Below are 26,873 nucleotides of genomic sequence, written 5' to 3'. Positions count from 1 at the left end.
AGGCCTGGAGCAGTTCTCCAGCTGCTAAGAACAAACTTATTCCATTCATTTCCTTCAGCTACAGCTTTCCAAAGGCTCCCTGGGCTTCCCACAGAATCAGGAAGGTTGGGATCTTCTCTGAGATCATCGAGACCAAGTTTGGACCGAGTACCCCGTCCCCACTCACGCCATCCCAAAGTGCCACATCCACATGTCCCAGGGATGGTGCCTCCAGCCCTGCCCTCAGGAGCTGCTCCAGAGCTTGACCACTCTTGTAGCAGAGCAATTCCTGCTCAAACCCACCCCCTCCCCACTGATCCCTTGGAATTCAGCCTCCCAGGAACCCAAACGTGGCCAAATCCCGTGGGATGGCCACACGAGGGACACCAGAGCCCCTGACTGCCACATCCATGTCCTGCACCAGAGGATTCCCCCAGGACACACTCCTGCCTTTCCTGCTTCCCTTGCTCATTCCTGGGAAGTGCTGAGCTCACAGCAGGGCCATCCCCTTCTCCCCACCTGGCTGGGAATTTGTGTGATTGCACCACCAACACCATCAGTCCCTTTCCTTTCCTTTCCTTTCCTTTCCTTTCCTTTCCTTTCCTTTCCTTTCCTTTCCTTTCCTTTCCTTTCCTTTCCTTTCCTTTCCTTTCCTTTCCTTTCCTTTCCTTTCCTTTCCTTTCCTTTCCTTTCCTTTCCTTTCCTTTCCTTTCCCCTTTTTCCTTTCCCCTTTCCTTTCCCCTTTCCTTTATCTCCTTTCCTCTTTCTCCTTTCTCCTTTCTTTTCTTCTTTTTCCTTCCCATCCAGGGCTTCTTCCTCATCCTGCAATATCCAGAGTGACGGGAGCCAAGGGAAGAGCAAAGCTCCTGGATGAGAGTGGAAAACCAGCAGGAAAAGGAGCTGAATTCCAACAGACATCAGGAGGGAAGGAGAAACCGCCTCGGGATCGGCCACAGGATGGTGTAAAATAAAATAAATCCTGGCTCCAACACAAAGCCCAAGTTTGCCTCCAACTCGAGGTCTCCCAATCCCAGCCCCCTTCGCTCTGCCCGTAACTCAAAAGGAGGAATGATTTAAAAATTGTTTTTTACAAAAAAAAAAAAGAGTTGATTCAGCCCGAGGAGTCGGTGAAGGGAAGTTCAGCCCTGGATCTCCAGCGGTTCGGGACATAAGGGATTGATTGCTCCAGCTTGGATAATCTCCACGGCTCCCAGGCCCCACTGAAGTGGTTTCCAAGAGCTAAAGCCTTGGATCAGCCTGTCAAACCCTGGGAAAGCCACAGGGAACGTGCTGGAAGTGGGAGCGGGCCCTGGAACCCCAGAGCCTGCACACACCAAATTAATAACGCCGCGCCAACCCCGAGCTGCTCCTCCCAACCCGCAGCCCCTTCCCCGCAACGAAAGCCCAGGAGAAAGGAAAATCCCGGGTGGAATCTGATTTTTCACGCTCTTGGGTGCACTGAGGATCAGAGTTGCTTGGTCGTGGTGATCAAATCCCTCTTTTCCAGCGCAGGAATGTGGTCAGAGCACCTCCCATGGGAACAACCCCAGCACAAGGCCTCGAGCTCGGCCGGCTCCTCCAGCTCAGCTTTGGAATCAGCTGCACCTCAGGCAGGGACAGCCTGTCACCTGCTGGGTGCCACCTCCTTGGCCTGGCAGGAGAGCCCAGGGCTGGGAGAGGAGCTCTGGTCAAGAAGGGCATTTTTGGGTCTTTCCTCTCTTTAGTTCTGCACCTGTGGAACCCCAAACAACGGAACCCCAACCAGCTGGAATCCCCAACAGCTGGAATCCCAACAGCTGGAATCCCCAACAGCTGGAACCCCAAACAGCTGGAACCCCAAACACCTGGAACCCCAAACAGCTGGAACTCCAAACAGCTGGAACCCCAAACAGCTGGAACCCCAAACAGCTGGAACCCCAACCACCTGGAATCCCAACCACCTGGAACCCCAAACCAGCTGGAACCCCAACCAGCTGGAATCCCAAACAGCTGGAACCCCAAACAGCTGGAATCCCAACCAGCTGGAATCCCAAACCAGCTGGAACCCCAACCAGCTGGAACCCCAAACACCTGGAATCCCAAACCAGCTGGAACCCCAAACACCTGGAATCCCAAACCAGCTGGAACCCCAAACCAGCTGGAACCCCAAACAACTGGAACCCCAAACCAGCTGGAACCCCAACCAGCTGGAATCCCAAACCAGCTGGAACCCAAGGCCAGGCTGGCCCTGGGGCTTGGAGCACCCTGGTCCATGGGAGCTGTCCCTGCACTGGATGAACTTTCAGGTCCCTTCCAACCCCAGCCTCTCCACGGTTCTCTGATTAACTGAAGAAATCGCTGCCTTTTAAGGAACTTGACCCAAGTTGCTCTTTTTTTATTTTTAATCTTCTGCTCCTGATGACTCGGGAAGGGCTGGAGGGAAACCAGAGGCACCAGCAGCTGGATCCCCCTGGGGAGGAGCATCCCCTCCAAAGCCCACCTACCAAAGGCCTGCTCACCCTAAAAACGGATTTTATCCAATTTCCACACTAGGGACACGTCCAGCCTCCAAGGAATCCTCCCTCAGCCTTCCTAAAGCAAACCTGGGACAGCAAAAGCAGAGTCTGCACCCAAGCCATGCCCCAAACCCACAATTTACCACCTGCCACTTCCTTCAGAATGCAAACAAGGAGTTTTTGGGGCACCGGGAGCAAAGAAAATCCCACATTCCTTCACCAGGAGCACAGTGCTCCAAGCTGACCCCAAGCAGCTCCCTCAGCTCCTGCTGCAGGAAAATGAGGCAAAAAGGGATTGCTGGAAGCCCAGCTGCTCGGAATTTCAGACTTTAGGTCTGTGAAAGGCACACGCCCTCAAGAGAACGCTGCATTTGACCCGAGAGCATAAAGAAAGCTTCCAAAATTAATTGGCAACACCAGGAGTAGGAGTGTATAGCTTGAATGGAAGTGTGTAAAAAAAACTATTTAAAAAACTTAGTTTTAAAATTAGCAATATATATAAGACAAGATGCAAGTTTTAGAGCAGAAGCCAGCCCTTCTTCTTCACAAGTAACATTTTATAATTAGACCAAAAAGTCCACATGACGAGACATAAATAATTAGCTATTAAGTTAAAAATAAAACTAATGTATCATTTCTTAATTAGATGGTTTTTCCTTAAAAGACCTTATCAAAATAAACAGAGAGACATTTTATGACTTATTAGTAAAATACTGCAAAACTCACAGCTTTTAAGACTATAATATAAATTTCAAAAATAGTAAAATCCAAAACCAAAATACCATCTCAAACACTTTCAATCCAAACCTGAACAGAAAAAAAGAAAAAAACACCAAAAAAAAAAAGCCAAAAAAAAAACCCCAAAGAATAAAAATAAAAAATCAGCCATGGGCAAATTCTGGAGGTGTCCAGGGATGAGGTAACCACGATGTTCCTGATCCATCTCCATTTCCATCTTCACCACCACCTCCATCCCATCATGTTCCCTGCTTGCCTCAACCCCCATTCCCTTGGGAATGCAACAGAAGTGTCCAGGAGTGGGAACTCCATCCCAAATTTCAGCCATGGACACAACCTGGAGGTGTCCAGGGTGAGGTGACTGAGATGTCCCTGCTCCATCTCCATCTCCATCTCCACCTCCATCTCCATCTCCATCTCCATCTCCATCTCCATCTCCATCTCCATCTCCATCATCTCCATCCCATCATGTTCCCTGCTTGCCTCAACCTCCATTCCCTTGGGAGTGTCCAGGAGTAGGAATTCCATCCCAAACTTCAGCCATGGACAAATTCTGGAGGTGTCCAGGGATGAGGTGACCAAGATGTCCCTGCTCCATCTCCATCTCACCATGTGCTCCCTGCTTGCCTCAACCTCCATTCCCTTGGGAATGCAACAGAAGTGTCCAGGAGTGGGAATTCCATCCCAAACTTCAACCATGGACACAACCTGGAGGTGTCCAGGGTGAGGTGACTGAGATGTCCCTGCTCCATCCCCATCTCATCATGTGTTCCCTGCTTGCCCCAACCTCCATTCCCTTGGGAATGCAACAGAAGTGTCCAGGAGTGGGAATTCCATCCCAAACTTCAGCCATGGACACAACCTGGAGGTGTCCAGGGTGAGGTGTCCGAGATGTCCCTGCTCCATCCCCATCCCACCACATTCCCTGCTTGCCCGTGGGGATGGTGGGACAGGGCTGGAGCTCCACAGGGCTTTGCAAGCCGAGGTGGGACCAGGGGACGTTCCTGAGCTTTCCCTGCTCTTGGAGCTTGTCCAGCCTGGAAAACCTCGGCCTTTCTCACCCCCCCATTCCCTCTGGAGCCAAACTCATCCGGCAGCCCCTTCTGGAAGCTCTCCAGCTCCCACCAGAGCCACTCCTGAGCCTTCCAGACACATCAGCCCCACCTCGAGAGGCAGAATCCCAGCCCTGGCTGCCAACATTTTCCTCAGAACCCCGAAAAGCAGCAAAAAGAGCAAAAAGCATCTCCAAAGGCATGGAAGGCTCCCGTTCCCTCGGCAGAGGGGAACGTGGACCTACAAACAACGCCTCGGAGGCATTTCAGCAGCTCCCTCTACACAGGGGCCGTTGTTTTACGGCCATTTTTTAAAAGTCAATCAAAAATCCGGTGGGGCCAGGAAGCCATAAATTGGATTTAAAAGGGAGAAAAGCAAATAAAAGCTTGGAGGAAGGGGGTGGGGGGAGGAGAAACGGGAATCACTGGAGGCTTCCAGAGCCTTGTTTGTTTGTGATGAAGCTCAGCTGAACACAAGCTGTCCCCGCCGGGCTCACGGTGACGTTTCCCCGAGCAAGGGGGTCTGTCGGCGTTTTAGCAGCAGCAACTGCTCCCAGGGCTTCCCGAGGCACAGCAGCTCCTTCTCCTCGGCCTCGTGCAGGGATGGGAAGGCTCTGGGATTTAAAAACTGCATCGCACAGAGCGGGGTTTGGGAGCGGGGAGGGAAAGGGGAGAGGACGTGGCACCCAAAATCTGGAGTTCTGAGGGGAAAACGCATCCCAAAAAGCTCCTTGGGGTATTCGGAACAAACTGGGGAGTCCCAGCGTGGATATTTAGGCTCCATAAGCCAAGAACTGATAAAATGAGGGAAATAATCCAATTAGCCAACTCATCCTGCCCTTATTTCTACATCAAGTAAAAGCACAGCGTAAAATTAAACCTTAAAGACTCCAAGGTGGGCAGAGCTTTGCAGAGAAAATCCCTGGAGAGCAACAGGAGAGGAGGAAGATGGGATTCATGGGATAAAGAGCCTGCAGTGGTGTCCAGCCCTTGGCCACGATCCCACAGGAGCTGCAGGGGTGAGCTCCAGTGCCTGGGGACACCCGGGAGCACTCCCAGACTTCAGAGGTAAAACAGGGAAGAGCCAGAGCCGGGGCTGGGCCACGTGCACCCTCCATAAATCCCATCATCCCTCCCTGGGGGATGGAATTTTGTGGTCCCTGCTGGTGGAAGAGCTAATCCAAGTCTCCCTGGATGGGATGAATCCGCATTCCAGGACCGTGATCTCACGGAAGGACCTCCCCGTGTGAGGCCCTGCACACAAAGCTCGGGCCATGGACAGGAGACCTCAGCACCTTCACCAGACCCCAAAGCTCCCCAGCACGAGTCCTTCCCTGCTCCCTGCCAGGCTGGAATTCCCAGAGCAGCTGTGGCTGCCCCTGGATCCCTGGAAATCTCCAAGGCCAGGTTGGATCCATCTGGGATAGTGGGAGGTGTCCCTGCCACGGATGGGGTGGGAATGAGGGATTTGAGGGATTTCCACCCAAAACATTCCAAGGTTCTGTGAAGTCTCCACATCCCAAGGACCCCACGGAACAGTGCTGGGATCCCCTGGGACAAGGACAGCACTGCCCAGGTAGGGCAGGGGGGAGCCGTGATGAGCTCAGGGGCTGGAGCATCCCCGAGGAAAAGGCTCCTGAAAGGACCTTCAGTCCCCACGGGAGGTCACCAGGAAGAAAACACGGCTGGTTCTCGCTGAAAACCCCCAGAGGCTCTGCAGCCTCACCCACGCAGGTTTCTGAGGCAACACCCCAAGAAAAGCCTGACCTAAAGGAGGTTAAATGAGACCCCCCTGGCCGTGCCCTACAAACCAAACCTCACGTTCCCCGAGGGACCCCCCAGCTGAAGCTCCAGTGCAACACACGGGGCTGGGCAGCACCATGACAAGCGTGGAATGGTTTGGGTGGGAAGGGACCCTGAACCCCACCCATGAGCAGGGACACCTCCCACCATCCCAGGTGGATCCAAGCCTGAAGTCCAGCCTGGCCTTGGGCACTGCCAGGGATCCAGGGGCAGCCACAGCAAATCTGGGAATTCCATCCAGCCCCTCCCCACCCTCCCAGCCAGGAATTCCTTGCCAGGATCCCAGCCCAAGCTCCCCTTTCCCAGTGGGAGCCATTCCCTGGCTCCTGTCCCTCTGTCCCTTGTCCCCAGTCCCTCTCCAGCTCTCCTGGAGCCCCTGCAGGGACTCTGAGCATTCCCTGGAATTTTCCCTTCTCCCGGGGACCATTCCCAGCTCTCCCAGAGCAGAGGGACTCCAGAGTCCTGGAATCATTTCCACGACCTCCTCTGGGCTCTCTCCAGCAGCTCCCTTTGCATTTTTCACCCCAGGCCGTGAGATGCCTCCAGGCAGAGCACACGGAGGGTGGAGGCTGCTCCAGCCCTCCAGGTTTGTGTCCAGCTGCTGAAGCCCAAGGAACAGCTCCTCTCCCTGTGCACTTTCCCCAGTCATTTCTCCCCCGGGATCACCCCAGAGTCCACCCCTGGCCCCACACGAGCTCCCTCCCCAGAGGAGACGCGCAGTAGCTGCAAACACAAACTCTGCCAGCTGCAGCCCCAGCCCCACTGCCCCGGAAGGGACTTGTGGAAAAGTCCCGTTGGCGGGGCCAGTGCCCCTCTGTAAAGCAGAGCACAGGTGGCTGATAAAAGCTCACTTGAACAGCCACGCTCACAAAAGACGTTTATGAGCGTGAGCAAAGCTCACAGCCTTTTAATGGCGTGTCAAACGCCGCGCTCCGAGGACTGAACCACATTCCTGCAGGCTGTGCCAAGTGCTTCCAGATATTCCCCGTCTGGAGCGGACCCCGCAGCTACCAAGGGGTTAAAACTCAGCTCCGAGGCCAGGGAAGCTTGAAGGCAACGCCACCAACCCTGAAGGAAAGCAGAGAAGGTTTCTGCCAGCTTTGTTCCAAATAAAAGGTTATTAAAAACAGCCCCAGCCGCTGTTAACAGGAACGGCCCGACAAGGAGACGTTTACAAAGCAGCTGAACTTGTAAATAAATGGAATTAATACCCAGCAAATTCCTTTGATCCACGGGACACGAATTCCCTTTCCCTGCAGAGCTGCTCATTAATAGTTCCATGTTCCACTCGTGCCACTCGCCAGCCAGCCCCAAGGAAAACATTTCAACTCACAAAGATCTCCAGGTTCTGCTGTGTCAGGGTATTTCTGGTCATGGAGATCTCCAGGTTCTTCTGCTCCAGGTTCTTCTGTGCCACTGCATTTCTGGTCATGGAGACCTCCAGGTTCTGCTGTGCCAGGGCATTTCTGGTCATGAAGTTCTCCAGGTTCTTCTGCTCCAGGTTCTTCTGTGCCAGGGCATTTCTGGTCATGGAGATCTCCAGGTTCTCCTGCTCCAGGTTCTGCTGTGCCAGGGCATTTCTGGTCATGGAGATCTCCAGGTTCTGCTGTGCCAGTGCCTTTCTGGTCATGGAGATCTCCAGGTTCTGCTGTGCCAGGGCTTTTCTGGTCATGGAGATCTCCAGGTTCTTCTGCTCCAGGTTCTTCTGTGCCACTGCATTTCTGGTCATGGAGACCTCCAGGTTCTGCTGTGCCAGGGCATTTCTGGTCATGGAGATCTCCAGGTTCTGCTGTGCCAGGGCATGTCTCGTCATGGAAATCTCCAGCTTCTCCTGCTCCAGCTTCTCCTGCCCCAGCTTCTCCTGTGTCAGTGCATTTCAGGTAACAGAGAGATCTCCAGGTTCTCCTGTTCCAGGTTCTCCTCTGCCAAGGGATATCTGGTCACAAAGAGATCTCCAGGTTCTCCTGCTCCAGGTTCTCCTGTGCCAGTGCATTTTTGGTCACAAAGAGAGCTCCAGGTTCTCCTGTGCCCATGGATTTCTGCTCATGGAGATCTCCAGGTTCTCCAATGCCACTGCATTTCTGGTCATGGAGATTTTCAGCTTCTCCTCTGCCAAAGGATTTCTGATCACAGAGATCTCTAGCTCCTCCTGTACCAGTGGATTTTTGGCCATAGAGAGATCTCCAGGTTCTCGTTCTCCAGGTTCTCCTGCTCCAGTGCATTTCTGGTCACAGAGATCTCCAGGTTCTCCTGCTCCAGTGCATTTCTGGTCACAGAGATCTCCAGGTTCTCCTGCTCCAGTGCATTTCTGGGAAGTCCTGGGAGAGGCTGATGTGGAGCAGCAGCAGCAGCAGGAAGAGAACACTGCTGGAATTCTTCACTCAGAAGCAGGAGAGGCCCTGGAATGGATGCCCCGAGCAGCTGAGGCTGCTCCATCCCTGGAGGTGTCCACGGCCAGGCTGGAGCACGCTGGGACAGTGGAAGGTGACCCTGCCCATGGAATGGGATGCACTGAAGGCCCCTTCCAGCCCAAAGCACGCCAGGAATCTGGGATTCCTCTCAGCAAGGCGCTCACAGGTATGGAACAGTCAACATTCCCCGATGTCCCAGCCACCCAACGCTCCAGACACAGAGCAAAGGCCTCACAGCTCCCTGGAGCACCTGGAGATGGGCATCTGCCCTTGGCATCACTGCAGGAACTCTGCCCCACGGGTTCTCCTGCAGGAACTCTGCCCCACTGATCCCAGCAGGACATCCTCAGGAGCACCCCGGGGCCTCTGCAGACCCCAACACACCCAACCCCCCCAGCTCCCTCACAGCATTCCTGGGATACCTCTGGAATCATGGAGAGCCCAGGGAGGAGGCACCAGGAGAGCCCTCGTCCCAGCTGATCCCAGTCTAGGCTGGGCCAGAATTCCAGAACCATTTTGTTGTTTTCCTCCTTCTCTGCGCTCTGAGGTGGAAGGGGAGGGACGAGGACACGGCACCAGTAAGTTCAACCAGGCCTGGGTGCACAGAGAGGTGACCTGGCCACCTTCTCCTGGGAGCCAGCCACAAATCCCTGGAGAGGAGCCAGCCCTGCCTGCAGGAGAGGAGCACAGCCACGTCTGGGCAGGTTTCTCTGCTCAGAACACAAGGAACCGAGCCACAGAGGTGGGAAATTCATCCAGATTTCTCCATGCTGTCACACTCCCCAGCACCTGCTCCTCCCGAGGATCACGAGGCAGAGAGGGATTTTCCAAGGTTTAATGAAACGTGGACGGAAAGGAACAGCAGAGGCTGCAAAGAGGCAAAGCAGAACAAAAGGAGAGGAGAAAGCTAACCTGGATTAAGTTGGAAAGAGGGGAAAATGTACTGGAAAGAGGAAGAATCTGGGAGATGTGAACCTTCATGGACACATCAGCAAGTGGAGAAGGGGGTGTTGGTCTAGAGGGCAAATGAAGAGGAGGGACAAGTTATCAGAGCAGTAATTATCACAGAATCATGGAATGGGTTGGGATGGAAAGGATTTTAGGATCACTCCATTCCCACTGCATCCAACAACAGGGACACCTCCCACTGTCCCAGGTGGATCCAATCCCAGTGTCCAGCCTGGCCTTGGGCACTGCCAGGGATCCAGGGGCAGCCACAGCAAATCTGGGAATTCCAGACAAATCCCAGCCAGGAATTCCTTGCCAAGATCCCAGCCCAAGCTCCCCTTTCCCAGTGGGAGCCATTCCCTGGCTCCTGTCCCTCTGTCCCTTGTCGCCAGTCCCTCTCCAGCTCTCCTGGAGCTGGGGACTCTGAGCATTCCCTGGAATTTTCCCTTCTCCAGGGAAACATTCCCAGTTCTCCCAGCCTGGCTCCAGAGCAGAGGGGCTCCAGATTTCCAGAATGGTTTGGGTTGGAAGGGACCCTAAAGTCCATCCAATCCCACCCCATCCATGGCAGGGACACCTCCCACTGTCCCAGGTGGATCCAACCTGGCCCTGGGCACTCCAGGGATCCAGGGGCAGCCACAGCAAATCTGGGAATTCCATCCAGCCCTTCCCACCCTCCCAGCCAGGAATTCCTTCCCCATACCCCATGGAAGGTTCCAGTTCCCACAGCCCGACTCAGACAACCCCAAAGCAGCCCAGGGTAAGAACTGCTCCTCTCCTCTTCCTTTGCTCCATCCAGGACTTTCCACAGCCTTTGGAGAGGTTCTCCTGAAGGAGAAGGCCACAGCTGGGACACCCAGAGCTCGGTCCCCAGCAGGATCCCGAGGATGAGGCGACAATCCCAGGAAACCCCAAACACTCGGTGCCTGGGACGGGCTCCCATCCCTGCCTGGGAACTCTGATCCCCAGTGCCAGGCAGGAACAGCTTCCCAAGGCCTTCCCAACTGCTCTGGGAAGCTGAAAAAATGGGGGAAAAACCAACCCTGGAGCAGAAGATGCTCCAAGAGGAAATGTCTGCTGGTTTTTAGCGGGCACACCAAGGGAAGGCTGGCTCAGGGGGGAAGGGGATCCGTGGGGAAGCAGCAGAGATGGAATTTTGCCTGCACAGGGAAGCACAGCTCCCTCGGCCTTCAGGGAGGAGGTTAAACACCAACACCTGCGGGGACCTCCTGCTCCTCCCTCCCTGCCCACAGGAGCAGGAGCTGCCCCAAACCTTCCCCCTCCCAGCCATGCCAGCATCAGCCACAGCAAACCCCCCGAGCCAGCTGCATCCCACAGCTTCTCCTCTCCCTTTGCCCAAGATCTGGCTTCAGTTTTCCCCTACAAATGCTTCTTAAACCCTTCCCAAATCTGCCAGAGGCACGGGAAGGCTCTGTGCCCTCTGCTCCTGCCAGGGAAAATCCCTCCATTCCAGCAGGATCTCCTCCAACAGGCTGTTCCCACACAGCCATATCCTGTTTGAATGGTTTTTTGCCGAATTCCCAAGTTTTGGAAGACCTGAGATGCCCAGAGGAAGTGCCTGTGGAAGGTGTTTGCAACAGTAGGAGTGGGAACACATCAGGAGCCACACTTCCCTCCCAAAGCTGCAAAGGAAATGGGGGAAGCCCCATCCCTGGGGGAATCCAAATCCCTGGGGATGTGGCACTGCGGGACAAGGGGCAGTGGTGGCCTGGGCAGTGCTGGGCTCAGATCTCACAGGGTTTTCCAAGCAGAACAATCCCACGATCCTGAGGCACAGGTGAGCTTGGCCCAGGTCAACAGCCACCAGCAAAATGCAGAGATTTGAAATGAAAACCTCAAATCCCACCTTCCCTGAAAACACGGGAGCAGGGAACATCCCTGGTGCTGCTGGAGCTCCTTCACCCTGCTGGATCCCAGAGGAACCAGAAGTGAGGAACCCAAATCAAAGCCAGCGGGGTGTCCCAGCCACCTCCTCCCTGTCCTGCTCCAAAAAACCAGGAAAGGGGAACAAAGCAGCTCCTCCTGGCCTGGAGGAAGCAAAGGACATTTTCCCCGAAATTAAAGCTGTTCTAAATTTGCCATAGATGGGAATTGGAAGAATATGTGGAGAGGTTTAAACGACCTGAGCCTGGCAGCAGAACTTGGGGGTTTTGCAAAAAGCCTTGGAGGGGAGGGAACCTCGGGCTGCTGCAGGAGCCCCTCGGTGGCTGCTGCAGCACCTGGCTGCAATTTGTCCCTGAGTGTCACAGGAAGGGCAGGCAGCTCGGCACCGTTCCCTGAAAATGGAGCCACCATTCCCTGAAAAATGAACCAGCAATCCCTGAAAATGGAGCCACCATTCCCTGAAAAATGAACCAGCACTCCCTGAAAGTGGAGCCACCATTCCCTGAAAAATGAACCAGCACTCCCTGAAAATGGAGCCACCATTCCCCGAAAAATGAACCAGCACTCCCTGAAAATGGAGCCACCATTCTCTGAAAAATGAACCAGCACTCCCTGAAAATGGAGCCACCATTCCCCGAAAAATGAACCAGCACTCCCTGAAAATGGAGCCACCATTCCCCAAAAAATGAACCAGCACTCCCTGAAAGTGGAGCCACCATTCCCCAAAAAATGAACCAGCACTCCCTGAAAGTGGAGCCACCATTCCCTGAAAAATGAACCAGCACTCCCTGAAAGTGGAGCCACCATTCCCTGAAAAATGAACCAGCACTCCCTGAAAATGGAGCCACCATTCCCCGAAAAATGAACCAGCACTCCCTGAAAGTGGAGCCACCGTCCCTTGAAAGCAGAGCCACAAGTCCCTGAGAACAGAACTGCCATTCCCTGAAAACTGAGCTACCATTCCCTGAAAATAGAGCCACCGTTCCTTCACAATTGAATTAACATTCCCTAAAAACAGAGCCACCATTCCCTGAAAACCGAGCCACTGTTCCCTAAAAACAGAGCCACCGTTCCCTGAAAACAGAACTGCCATTCCCTGGAAACAGAACCACCATTCCCTGAAAACAGAGCCACCATTCCCTGAAAATTGAATAAGCATTCCCTGGAAACAGAACCACCATTCCCTGAAAACTGAACCACCATTCCTTGACAATTGAATTAGCAGTCCCTAAAACAGAGCCACCATTCCCTGAAAACAGAACCGCTATCCCCTGACAATTGAAATAGCATTCCCTGAAAACAGAACCAGTATTCCCTAAAAATGGAACCACTGTGCCCTGAATTCCCTGGGATCGGTCCCAGCCCCAGGGTGAATTCCCTGGGATCGGTCCCAGCCCCAGGGTGAATTCCCTGGGATCGGTCCCAGCCCCGGGGTGAATTCCCTGGGATGGGTTCCAGCCCCGGGGTGAATTCCCTGGGATCATTCCCAGCCCCGGGGTGAATTCCCTGGGATCATTTCCAGCCCCGGGGTGAATTCCCTGGGATCGGCCCCAGCCCCAGCCCCGGGGTGAATTCCCTGGGATCAGCCCCAGCCCCAGGGTGAATTCCCTGGGATCATTCCCAGCCCCGGGGTGAATTCCCTGGGATCATTCCCAGCCCCGGGGTGAATTCCCTGGGATCATTCCCAGCCCCGGGGTGAATTCCCTGGGATCATTTCCAGCCCCGAGGTGAATTCCCTGGGATCATTCCCAGCCCCGGGGTGAATTCCCTGGGATCATTTCCAGCCCCGGGGTGAATTCCCTGGGATCATTCCCAGCCCCGGGGTGAATTCCCCTTTCCAGGGGAAGGGGATGGCTGTGAGCACCTCCGAAATTCTGACAGCGACACCTCCCCATCCATCGTTCCTCCAGTGGACACATGCCGGGAGCCTCTTCCCAAAATCCTGCAAGCCCAGCCCGTGGCTGCCCACGTCCCTTCCCATCTCTCCAGCCCCAAGGATGCATTTCCTCTCCTAAGACTTTAATATCCCAAGCAGACAAGCAGCAGGAGCGAAGATTAAGAAGGTCTCGTTCCTAAATTCGACTGGAAAATCAAATTCCTGCTGCCCAAACCTGCCCAGGAGCAGAAACCCCATCCCATTATCCCCACGCCGCTGTGGAAATCCTCCCAGCCACCAGAGCGACCTTTCCAAAGGCTCTTCCTGCTGCATCCAAGCCTAGAAAATTCCCATTTTTTAATAACCAGCCTTATTTTGACTCGTTAAGGCAAAGCCCCGGAAAGGGAGCTGGAAGAAGTGGAAGTTCAGCTCCGGGGGTGCCTCTGGAAGTCCTGGGGCAGGATAAAGCCCGGCCCCCGCCGAGCAGGAGCTTCCAGAGGCTCCAGCTGAGCCCAGCCCTGGCACGGGCATGGCACAGATCCCAGCCGGGCTCTGGGACCTCTGGAAAACACGGAATGCCAGCGGAGAGGTGACACCCAGCACGGGGACATTCCCTGCCCGGGATCCAGCTGAGCCCAGGACGATTCCAGCTGCGCTGCCCAGCGTCACCCAGAGCCCAGAAACAGCAGGGATTGTCAGGGTCACGGGGATGATCAGGATCACTGGGATTGTCAGGGTCACTGGGATGATCAGGATCATTGGGATTGTCAGGATCATTGGGATTGTCAGGATCATTGGGATTGTCAGGGTCACGGGGATGATCAGGATCGTTGGGATTGTCAGGATCATTGGGATTGTCAGGATCATTGGGATTGTCAGGATCATTGGGATTGTCAGGGTCACTGGGATTGTCAGGGTCACTGGGATTGTCAGGATCATTGGGATTGTCAGGATCACGGGGATGATCAGGATCATTGGGATTGTCAGGATCATTGGGATTGTCAGGGTCACGGGGATGATCAGGATCACTGGGATTGTCAGGGTCATTGGGATTGTCAGGATCATTGGGATTGTCAGGATCATTGGGATTGTCAGGATCACTGGGATTGTCAGGGTCACTGGGATTGTCAGGATCACTGGGATGATCAGGATCATTGGGATTGTCAGGGTCACTGGGATTGTCAGGGTCACTGGGATTGTCAGGGTCACTGGGATGATCAGGATCACTGGGATGATCAGGATCACAGATGATCAGGATCATTGGGATGATCAGGATCACTGGGATGATCAGGATCATTGGGATTGTCAGGATCATTGGGATTGTCAGGGTCACGGGGATGATCAGGATCATTGGGATTGTCAGGATCATTGGGATTGTCAGGGTCACTGGGATGATCAGGATCACTGGGATGATCAGGATCACTGGGATTATCAGGATCATTGGGATTGTCAGAGTCACGGGGATGATCAGGATCACTGGGATTGTCAGGGTCATTGGGATTGTCAGGATCACTGGGATGATCAGGATCACTTGGATTATCAAAATCATTTGGATTATCAAAATCATTGGGATTATCAGGATCATTGGGATGATCAGGTTCATTGGGATTATCAGGGTCACTGGGATGATCAGGATCACTGGGATGATCAGGATCATTGGGATTATCAGGATCCTTGAGATGATCAGGATGATTGGGATTATCAGGATCATTGGGATGATCAGGATCACAGATGATCAGGATCATTGGGATGATCAGGATCATTGGGATTATCAGGATCCTTGGGATGATCAGGATCATTGGGATTGTCAGGGTCATGAGGATTGTCAGGATCATTTGGATTATCAAAATCATTTGGATTATCAGGATCATTGGGATTATCAGGATCATTGGGATGATCAGGTTCATTGGGATTATCAGGATCCTTGAGATGATCAGGATCACTGGGATGATTGGGATCATTGGGATGATCAGGATCACTGGGATGATCAGGATGATTGGGATTATCAGGATCACAGATGATCAGGATCATTGGGATGATCAGGATCATTGGGATGATCAGGATCCTTGGGATGATTCGATCATTGGGATGATCAGGGTCAGTGGGATGATCAGGATCCTTGGGATGATCAGGATCATTGGGAACACGACCCAAAGTGCCTTTTTGGAACGCTGTTCCAGGCCAGCCAAAGGCCACCAGGCAGTGTCTGGAGTCTGGGGAATGTCCCTGTGCCCCCTGGAGTGTTGGGAAGCGCTGGCTCTGGAAGGGGGGAAATGTGGTTGTGTTTTGTCCTCCCCAGGGAGGGCCAGGATGTCCCCATAACACTGGAATCGCCTCCTGCCACGTGCCAGGGATCCCAGCATTCCCAGGAAACAGCTCCTCGTGTTCCACAGCCTGGATCCAGCCACCCCCAGGGGGACAGCAGCTGGCATGGGATAATGGGATAATGGGATAATGGGATGATGGGATCCCTGCCCAGAGTGGGAGATGTTCCCACTGGAGAGCAGGAATCAGCCTCACCTGGAGCTCCAGGATGGGATCAGAGCAGCAGCTCCTGGATGAGCCTGGGAAACCTTCCCACCCTGAGGGATCTGCTGCCCTTCCCAGCACCCAGCCCCTCCTCAGCCCCCATCCCCTTCCCCCAGGAGGAGGAGAAGAAAGACAAGAAGGAGGAGAAGGAGGAGAAGAAGAAGGAGGAGGACGAGGAGGACGAGGACAAGGAGGAGGAGGACGAGGAGGAGGATGAGGAGGAGGAGGAGGAGGAGGAGGACGAGGAGGAGGACGAGAAAGAGGACGAGGAGGAGGACAAGAAGGAGGACGAGGAGGAGCAGCAGACTCTCCCACTTTTTCCTGCTAAGTCTCTTTTTCTTGTTTTCATTTGAATGTCGGATTTAACATCCTGAACTCGGATTTCCAGGTTTTCCATTGTGTTCCCCAAATCCTTCATTCCCACACAAACATTCCGATGGTTTTTGACCAAGCAGAATGTGTTCCATGGGGAGATAATCCCAGAATCCTGAAGGCTGGAAAACACAAGGATCACCACTGGTTATCCAGAGCAGCTGAGGCTGCTGCTGGATCCCTGGAAGTGTCCAAGGCCAGGTGGGACATTGGGCTTGGATCCACCTGGGACAGTGGGAGCTGTCCCTGCCCATGGATGGGGTGGGAATGGGATCATCTTTAAGATCCTTCCCAATCCATTCCCATCCCAGGGGGATTTTGGCTGCCAAGGAGGGAACAGGAACTGACCCAACCTCACATGGCGCAGCCCTGAGGGGACACAAACACCCCCAGCTGCGGCACGAGGAGGAAACATCACCTTCCACCCAGCACAGCTGGAATTCCGACTGCTCCAGCTCCTCCTGCTGCACCGAACTCATCCTGGATCGACCTATTCCAATTCATCCTGGATCGACCTATTCCAATTCATCCTGGATAAACCTATTCCAATTCATCCTGGATCGACCTATTCCAATTCATCCTGGATCGACCTATTCCAATTCATCCTGGATCGACCTATTCCAATTCATCCTGGATCAGCCTGTCCCAGTCCATCCTGGATCAGCCTGTCCCAGTTCATCCTGGATCAGCCTGTCCCAGTTCATCCTGGATCAGCCTGTCCCAGTCCATCCCGGATCAGCCTGTCCCAGTTCATCCTGGATCAGCCTGTCCCAGTCCATCCTGGATCAGCCTGTGCCAATTAATCCTGGATCAGCCTGTCCCAGTCCATCCCGGATCAGCCTGTCCCAGCTCATCCTGGATCAGCCTGTCCCAGTCCATCCTGGATCAGCCTCTCCCAATTAATCCTGGATCAGCCTGTCCCAGTTCATCCTGGACCAACCTGTCCAATGAATCCTGGACTAACTTATTCCAATTTCTTCTGGATCCAGCCTGTCCCAACTCCCCCTGATTCCAGCCTGTCCCAGTCCATCCTGGATCAGCCTGTCCCAGTCCATCCTGGATCAGCCTGTCCCAGTTCATCCCGGATCAGCCTGTCCCAGTCCATCCTGGATCAGCCTGTCCCAGTTCATCCCGGATCAGCCTGTCCCAGTCCATCCTGGATCAACCTGTCCCAATTCATCCTGGATCAACCTGTCCCAGTTCATCCTGGATCAACCTGTCCCAATTAATCCTGGATCAGCCTGTCCCAGTCCATCCTGGATCAGCCTGTCCCAGTCCATCCTGGATCAACCTGTCCCAGTCCATCCTGGATCAGCCTGTCCCAGCTCATCCTGGATAAACCTGTCCCAGTTCATCCTGGATCAGCCTGTCCCAACTCCCCCCAATTCCAGCCTGTCCCAGTCCATCCTGGATCAGCCTGTCCCAGTCCATCCTGGATCAGCCTGTCCCAATTAATCCTGGATCAATCTGTCCCAGTCCATCCTGGATCAGCCTGTCCCAACGCCCCCTGTCCAAGCCCAGCTCAGCTGCTGCATCCCGGTGATTCCCATAAACAAGCTCCTGCTATTCCTGCCCTCTGGAAAGGCAGCGGGGCCAACTCCTGGCTGTCCCAGCACTGGATCCATGCCTGCCTTTGGCCTGGGCTGGTTTTGGCCCCTGGCTCGCAGCAGCTCCATCCCCAGCGGCCTCCTCAGCACATTCCAGCCTGGAGAGGGATAATAAAGGCCGGGCCGGATATCGGCACGTGTTAACGGGATGTAATTCAGGCCTGGAGCTCAGAGCCCTGTAAAAACCCCACCAAAACCCAAACACACACGCAGGTTCACGGGCCAAAGTCCACGCGGAGTTCAAGTGCGCGCAGCTCCCTTCATCCGCGCCAGGCCCCACAATTAACAATTAACAACGAGATCTGGAACGCGGCGAATTCCCCCGGAATTTAGGAAATGAAACTCAGATTGGGATACGAGCCAGGAGGGAAGGAGGGCAGGGAGAGCTGCTCGGTGGGAGCGCCTCGCCGGGTCCATCCCGCGCTGCCGATCCCGGGAGCGCGGCCGCCAGATCCTCCTGATTATCACCAAATGAAACGTTCGGCCCTTGTCGGCCTCGCTTCTGCAGCCTCACAAAAACCCCATTTCCTCTCCCGTTGTAGCGAGGCCTCCTCCGTTCCCGCTGCTGAAATCAAACAATTTTAAAGGAATTTATATGATCCTAATTTAAACCGAGTGGAGGCGGCTGCCAATCGCGGCTCCCCGGGCCTCCCGCCAGCTCCGCTCCTTTCCACAGCCCTGAGCACATCCAGGGAAATCACCCAGCCATCCATACTGGTCAGACTGGGAGGGACACGCTGCCCCGCTCCTCCTGCCCCGTCCCCGGGGCTGAGGGACGGACACGGCCCCGAGCTCCGGCTCCAGATCGCTCCCAGTCGGATTTTCCGAGGGAAAGGGCACGGGGAGCTCCCTCCCCAAAGCACAGCCTCCAACCTGGGGATGGATCTGCTCCCACAAACCCTCCCGGAGGCTGCACATCGCTCCCAGGAAACACTGGGAGGCTGGGATTTGGGGAAGCTGGGAGGTGCAAAATTCCCTCTGTCATCCATAGGGAAATGAAAGACAAGGGGCTCCAGGAGAGCTGGGAATGGTCCCCTGGAGAAGGGAAAATTCCAGGGAATGCTCAGAGTGCCTGCAGGGGCTCCAGGAGAGCTGGAGAGGGACTGGGGACAAGGGACAGAGGGACAGGAGCCAGGGAATGGCTCCCACTGGGAAAGGGGAGCTTGGGCTGGGATCTTGACAAGGAATTCCTGGCTGGGAGGGTGGGAGGGGCTGGATGGAATTCCCAGATTTGCTGGGGCTGCCCCTGGATCCCTGGAGTGCCCAAGGCCAGGTTGGATCCACCTGGGGCAGTGGGAGGTGTCCCTGCCATGAATGGGGTGGAATGGGATGATCCTCAAGGTCCCTTCCATCCCAACCCATTCCATGAACACCATTCAGAGCTGCTCCCCAGCTCTGTCCCCCACAGGACGAGGAACCGACTTCCCTCCATTATTTCCAGGGAATTTTAGTGCCCCCCATTCCAGGCTGCTCCCACTCGCTGCCCCCATCCCTGAATTTGGGCAGGGCAGGAGCAGCCAACCCCCAGCACGCCCAGAGCTGGGAATACCAGGAGGAGGAAGAGGAGGAGGAGGAGGAAAGGCTGGAATTAATGAAGAAAACCCCAGGAGAAGCCACAGGATTCCCTCAGAGTGACAGACGGAGAAGCATTTTGGTTTTGTATAAAAGACATTTATGGAAGTGATGTGAAGCTTTTAGAGATGTGATCTGAAGGTTTTGTTCTAATTTTTATTTTTTTTTCCTTTAGTTCCTGTCAGTAAAATTTTCTTTATATCCTTTAAAAATTTTAAACCTACTTTACTTTTCTCCTAACCCCTCACAGCAAAAAACAAGTGCACTAATAATTAACCAACACTAAACCCACCATACTCATTAATACATTAACCAAAAATCCCAAAAGCAGCAAAATTCCAAATTAGCAAACAAAAACCACTACAAGAAGGAATGGAGCCACAGGAGCAGGAGGGGCGGGAAGAGCAGTGCTGTGGGTTGGAAATAAAATTATAGAAGTTTCTCCGACCAGAAGAGCAAAAAAGGTGCTGAAATGATGGAAATTTCTTTAAATTTTTCACCTAAAATCCACATCCCTCCTCATCCATCAGCACAGAGCCAGGAGATTGGAATCCTCTCCCAGAAACCTGAACATGGAACTGGAAGCTACCAGACAACACCTCCACCCTGTGATGTCCCAAAAATTGACAAATATCCTTCAGGGGATAAAAAAGATAAAATAATTCCATAAAGTGTTCACTGCATTAATTTGACACCAAAAAGAAATGGAATTCCAGTTCCTTCCCTGCCGTAGGGAACAAGGAAGGCTCTTCCCAAAGCTCTGCCTCCACAAGGAACTGAAGGAGAATTTTTATAGGGAATTCTGCCGTAGGAATTGCTGCCTCAGGTAAATCCAGCACCTGGAGCCCTCCCAGGCACCACCCCCGTGCACAGCTGGAAGCACATCTGGATTGGGAAGGGTTTCTGCACCTTCAGGAAGTTTAATCTGAATAAAAAGTTTCCTGAACTCTCAGGTGCCAACTGACCCCTCCCCACAGCTCCATTCCATGAGGGAAGGCCGGGTTTGCTTTCCCAAAAAAAAAACAGGAAGGGGCTGGAAGATAAAAAAGGCACTGAAATACAGGGAATTTAATTAATTCATAAACTCCTCAAGTCAGGCTGTTTCAGGGAAAGGCTGGGGTTTTTAAGACACAAAATTGAATTTGTCCCTGCCCACAAACACAACAGCAAAATCCCAGCAGCTCCTGGAGAATTCCAGCCAAGTCCTTCCCATAATTCAGCATCCATCGGCAGCAGGGAAGGATCTCGGTGGCCCTGGCAGGAACAGCTCCCTGCCCTGCTCCTGAATTCCAGCAGAGCTGCAAAACCTCCTCAACAGCAGCTCCAGAGCCTCCCCCTGCCCTGCTCCCGGCTGGGGTGAGATGAAATCCAAATATTCCGCGGGAGTGGGAAAGGCAATTCCTGGTTTAAGGCACAGCCAGGGAGGTTCAGTTCATCAGCTCATCCTTCACAGACACAACCACAGAAAAGGCAAAGGAGGCACCAGCCAGGTTTGGACAGGATTTAAAATCAATTTGGGATGCAAAATTAATGGAATTGCAGTGCATAAACTCTTTGCTTTTTTAATCCCAAAACTGGGGAATCAACCCAATGTCTCCAGGTCTCCCAGCAGCACCAATTCCCTATGCAGGGAAGTGGAAAATAGGAGTGGAAAATGGAGTTATGGGGAGTTGTGATGCCTCAGGGTTAGTTTTTACATTTTTCACGTTCTGGGCTGCTTTAGTGTGTGGGTCTTTTTATATTATGGGATGCTGAGCTCTCTGCACAGTGCAGGGAGACAAAACAATTCCTGCTCCAGCTGAGCACCAAGGACAAATGATCCAAACCTCAGCCCAGGAGCACAAACACCGTGGGCTGGAGAGAGAAAAACAAGCAGGGTGGGACTGATGGGCTGGAGCTGGAATGGGACAATGAACTCCAAGGTGCCAATGGAGCAGAACTGATCCCAGGGAGAGCCCCCGGAGTGCTCGTGCATTTTGGGACCATTTTGGGTCATTTGGGTGCAGCCCTGGCTGGGCTCTGGTGCAGCCCAAGGTGGATCCATGAGGAGATCCTGGAATAAATCCCTGCTTTGTTCTTTAATTCTGTCCATTGGGGAGATCAGATCCTTTTAATGAATCCCTGCTTTATTCTTTAATCCCATCCAGCCTCTGCTCTAGGGCAGCCTGCACAAGGCACCAGTTCCACCCCAAATGCACCTCCCAGACTGCCACAAAACCATGGAAAACTCAGCAGGGAGGAGCCAAGGACACAAGGGCTCCTCACTTCTCAGCAGCCGAAAACCCAGGATAAAACTCCAGGATAAAACTCCAGGATAAAACTCCAGGAGCAACCAGGGAAGGAACAACCATTCCTCACCCAGCAAGAGAATCCCAAATTCAACCCACAGCCCTTGCAGAAACAGAACTTCCACACGACGAGTGAACCTCCAACCTCTTCCCAAAAAATTGGCAATTCCCACCAAAGGGCCCCAAATCCCACCTGTTTCATGGCAGTCTCACCAATCCTGATTCCCAAAAATTGGCCCCAAATCCCACCTGTTTCATGGCAGTCTCAATTCCCACCAAACGGTCCCAAATCCCACCTGTTTGATGGCGGTCTCTCCAATCTCAATTCCCACCAAAAGGTCCCAAATCCCACCTGTTTCATGGTGGTCTCTCCAATCCCGATTCCCAAAAAAGGTCCCAAATCCCACCAGTTTCATGGTGGTCTCTCCAATCTCAATTCCCAAAAAACGGCCCCAAATCCCACCTGTTTCATGGCAGTCTCAATTCCCACCAAACATCCCCAAATCCCACCTGTTTCATGGCAGTCTCAATTCCCACCAAAAGGTCCCAAATCCCACCTGTTTCATGGTGGTCTCTCCAATCCTGATTCCCAAAAATTGGCCCCAAATCCCACCTGTTTCATGGTGGTCTCTCCAATCCTGATTCCCAAAAATTGGCCCCAAATCCCACCTGTTTCATGGTGGTCTCTCCAATCCCGATTCCCACCAAACGGTCCCAAATCCAACCTGTCTCATGGTGGTCTCTCCAATCCCGATTCCCACCAAACGGTCCCAAATCCAACCTGTCTCATGGTGGTCTCTCCAATCCAGATTCCCAAAAAACGTCCCCAGATCCCACCTGTTTCATGGTGGTCTCTCCAATCCTGATTCCCAAAAAACATCCCCAAATCCCACCTGTTTGATGGCGGTCTCTCCAATCTCAATTCCCACCAAACATCCCCAAATCTCACCTGTTTCATGGTGGTCTCTCCAATCTCAATTCCCACCAAAGGGCCCCAAATCCCACCTGTTTCAGGGTGGTCTCTCCAATCCTGATTCCCAAAAAACGTCCCCAGATCCCACCTGTTTCATGGTGGTCTCTCCAATCCTGATTCCCAAAAAACATCCCCAAATCCCACCTGTTTGATGGCGGTCTCTCCAATCTCAATTCCCACCAAACATCCCCAAATCTCACCTGTTTCATGGTGGTCTCTCCAATCTCAATTCCCACCAAAGGGCCCCAAATCCCACCTGTTTCAGGGTGGTCTCTCCAATCCTGATTCCCAAAAAACGTCTCCAAATCCCACCTGTTTCATGGCAGTCTCTCCAATCTCAATTCCCACCAAACAGCCCCAAATCCCACCTGTTTCATGGCAGTCTCAATGCCCACCAAAAGGTCCCAAATCCCACCTGTTTCATGGTGGTCTCTCCAATCCTGATTCCCAAAAAACGGCCCCAAATCCCACCTGTTTCATGGCAGTCTCAATTCCCACCAAACGGTCCCAAATCCCACCTGTTTCATGGCGGTCTCTCCAATCCCAATTCCCACCAAAAGGTCCCAAATCCCACCTGTTTCATGGCGGTCTCCCCGATCTTGTCCGAGTGCTTGCGGATGCTCTCCAGGAAGTCCTTGAGGTCGGACATGGAGAGCTCCTTGATCTCCTCGCGCAGCCGCGGGATGTTGTCCACCATCACCTTGCAGAAGCGGTAGTGGCTCACCTGGGGCAGGAAGGTGTGCTCCAGGTGCTCCAGGGTCTTCAGGGCCGGGTAGTGCCTGGGGGAGCAGGGAGATGGTGTAAATGCAGATGAACCCAGAGGGAAGAAATGCTGATGTCTGACTCAGCTCAGCAGGCGGAATGATTATTTATTATAACTGTGCTACAATACATTAATACACTAGTTAAAGGAGATACTAAAACTACAAACCTACTTGTTCTAACCCCCAAATCTAACTCACAACTCGTGACCCTCTCTCCAGACTCCAGCCACATTGGATTGGCCACCAGGCTCAAACAATCCTCACCAGAACCCAGCCAAGCAATCACCCCAGGGAAACAATTCTCCAAACACATTCCGCATGGGAAAACAAGGAGCAGAAGCAGAAATTGTTTTCTCTTTCTTCTCTCTGTGCTCCTCTATGAAAAATCCTGAGAGAGAGAAGGATGTGCCTGCCACAGGAAAGGTCGGGAGCAGCTGGTGGAAGCCTGGTCCTGGAGCACAGGGAATATTTCTCTGCCTGTCCTGAGATGCCCAGGAGAACACTGTGTGGAAACCCAAGGCACTGGGAATATTTCTGTGCCTGTCTTGGGCAGCTCTGACTCCCAGGAAAACACTGACTTTGACCCTCATTCATAGAGAAAACTTCCAAAGCCTCAAGGTAAACCAGAAACCACAAATATGTGAAATAGATTGTAGAGAGTAGTGGAGAATGTCACATGGCTGAGAAATTTAGGTTTTAGGATTTTTAGGATGTTATAGATGGTTTCAATTTGGAGGACACAGGGTGTTGTCTCCAGTTCCTTTCTTCTTTCTTCTTCTTCCTCCTTCTTCTTGGGCTTAGGTGGTATCTTGTAACGGAGCAGAAAAATCTGCATTGCGGGTCTTTAGGCTCAGTTATTGGGTTGGAAAGGAAAATAATTCAGGTGTCACTTCTTAATTGGGTAGTTTACTTTTTGATTAGACTTAAAAAGACTTTGCAGCACGAGGTCGTTGGCCATTTCTGTGCTGTTTTTCCTGCACGCAGAGCCTGAAGTTTTGATAAGGTAACAATAAACAGAAGCTCAATACCACGAAAATCCAATGTGCCCCTCGTTCCTGACACAGAACTGCTCCAGGAGGGTCCCCCCTGCCAGGGGAGCCCCCGGGGAGTTGCCCAGTTTGGGGTCTGCAAACTCACAACACTGTTTTTAACCTCCGCCCACGGGGAAAGCTTCCAAGGCTCGGGGAGGAATTGGAACCCACGAGCGCGTGAAATACAGTAATAAACTTGATCATGAAAAGCTCCAAATTTGGGGTTTTTATATGGAGGTGGGTAGGAGACAAGGCGGAGGATTTTGGGCGCTGTCTGACCTCCTTGTTCTTCCTCTGCTCCATTTTCTGCAGTGTTGGTGGCATGGGTGATTGGTTAGGAAGAACCGCGATGCAGATGTTGCACGGACAGACAAATAATGAGTTTTTGGCAGAAAGGTAGAAATAAAATACGTTCCAAGAGTTAATTGAACAAAATAGTTTTTAAAAACCTTAAACCTGTGTGTCTTGTGGCTTTTTTAGTGCCTCTCTCTTTGTAGGCTAAGTCTGGTATGTAGATAAGAGAAAAAATAAGCAACAACCTGAAAAGTGAAAAAACCAGAAGTCCTGTTCATCTGTCAATTCTAGCATAGAATTTTTTAAAAGTCTCCCCAATTCCAGCACTTTCTTTTAAAAAGTCTCCCCACCAAGGGGACCTCAGGGGGAGTTCTCACAGTTTTGGTTCAATATGTGATTTTGGCAATTTTGAGATTTCCCAGCCCAATGCCCCAAGGAGTGTGGCAGGTTCAGTGCTGGCCAATTCCTGCTGTGAGGGAGGATCAGGAGAAAGGCAAAGCAGGCTCAAAACCATAAAAAAGGGTATAAAGAAAAATTTATTATCAGTAATTTCATGATCAGCTTTGCATCACCTCCCTAAATGACGCCTGGTCACTGAGAATTTTAGGCTTTCTGTGCTAACTGACCCCCAAGAAAACACTACATTTAACCTGAGACCATTAAAAAAAGCTTCCAAAGTTAAATAATAAAAATAAAATTCTAAGTGTGTTGTTTAAATAGAAGTATGTAATATCACATAGAATTTAAAGTTTTAGAATACAGTAAAATATATAAAATGAGATAAAAGTTTTAAAGCAAAAGCTCATCCTTCTTCACCTTCTTTTTTGTATGTTTAAGTAGTATTGTACAATTAAATAAAAACTCCCCATTACAAAGCCCAAGTAGTTAATTACTGAGTTAAAAGTAAAAATAATTGAAGTGTCATTTCTTAATTAAACAGTTTATCCTTCAAGCACCTTGGAGAGGGAGAGACACAACCCCATTTTTCAATGTGTCACATGAAGCACGACAAACCTCACCGTTTGCGAGACTGCACTATAAACAAAACCTCCCCAGGATTCCTGCCAAGATCCCAGAGTTTTCATCCCTCAGCATCCCAGCAGATGCAGGGTGGGGAAACTCCTGGAATTACAGCCCGGCATTCCCGAGGCACCAAGTGCTGAGGAATTATTCCTACAGCAGAAGAAGTTTTCTCCCCAACTTCCACCCCCCGATGTTTCCAGCTGTTTGCACTCCCCATACATTCCCTGGGATCTCCCAGGCTGGATTAAGATTTGGGTTGTGGCATTCATGGAATGAAATTCAGTTGGTAACATGCCTTGGTTCCATGCACAATATTGAGCTTCCATAAAAAAACAAGGAACATCCACCTTAATTCCCAAAATCTGAGCCTGCTGCCATCCCCATTCTCAGCTGGACCACAGGAGGCTGAGCAGGACTGTGAGGAAAAGCAGCCAAAAACCAGGAAATTTAACCTGGAAAAGCTGGTTTTGAACTGCTGAGATTCTCCTTAAATTGCCCAGCACCAAACAATTCCTTGGAGTTTTCCCCTCAGACCCCAGCTCAGCCCAGATTTACCTCTTGGATTTCATCTGCTCCCGCAGCTTGCTGTACATCTCCAGCACTGGGAAGAGAAGGAAAACACAGCTCTGAGACAGGAGCACCCAGCTGGGAATCCAAACAGCTCCAAAAAGGAAGCAAAAAATTGGGAATTCCACCAAAGGGCTCCAAAAACGAGGAGGTTCCTCACCGGGGAGACACAGCGTGAGTTTATCCACCGTGGCCGAGATGTTCCTCTGCTGCAGCCGGCACTGCCTCAGCTCCTCCATGGCCAGGATCAGCTGGAAAAGCAGGAAAAGCTCCCTCAGGATCAGCAAACACCCCTGGGTCCACCCCAAAAACCCCGCTCTGACATCCTGAGCTCGGGACGGGGGCGGCTCCAGGGGAACTTCCCGGAATTCCCTGGATCTCAAACAGGGAGCAGCAAAACCAAAGGCATCGAAGCGGCCTCGGAGCACATCCTGTGGATTCCAAAATGTTATTTCCCCTTCCCGTTTTAGGCAGCTCTTCCAAGGTTTTGGGTTCTCAAAGGCAGGATGTGGCTGCTCGCTCACAGGGGATTCTCTCATCCCAAAGTTAACAGGGATTCCATGAGGCTCAGGAGAAAACCCTGGGGGTGTGGGAAAGGGGGAACAAGGATACAAGGCCAGGACAGGGAATTCTCACATCCCAAAGT

General features: G+C 52.4%; 1 protein-coding gene across 1 annotated transcript in view; it reads right to left on the bottom strand.

Annotated features, from left to right (window-relative positions):
• EXOC6B (exocyst complex component 6B) overlaps positions 1-26,873 on the bottom strand; it is a 318,901-nt gene that overhangs the window by 215,674 nt on the left and 76,354 nt on the right. Inside the window, exons 6-8 of the mRNA XM_077782659.1 lie at positions 26,388-26,478; positions 26,216-26,261; positions 23,123-23,327 (exon numbers count right to left, since the gene is read on the bottom strand). Of these exons, the coding sequence (XP_077638785.1) occupies positions 23,123-23,327; positions 26,216-26,261; positions 26,388-26,478 (342 nt within the window). The remainder of the gene's footprint in view (positions 1-23,122; positions 23,328-26,215; positions 26,262-26,387; positions 26,479-26,873) is intronic.

Source organism: Lonchura striata, chromosome 4 (genome assembly GCF_046129695.1).
Source record: "Lonchura striata isolate bLonStr1 chromosome 4, bLonStr1.mat, whole genome shotgun sequence".
Taxonomy (NCBI): Eukaryota; Metazoa; Chordata; class Aves; order Passeriformes; family Estrildidae; genus Lonchura; species Lonchura striata.
The sequence above is the reverse complement of the archived record's forward strand: the minus strand, read 5'-3'. Positions and strand labels throughout refer to the sequence as shown.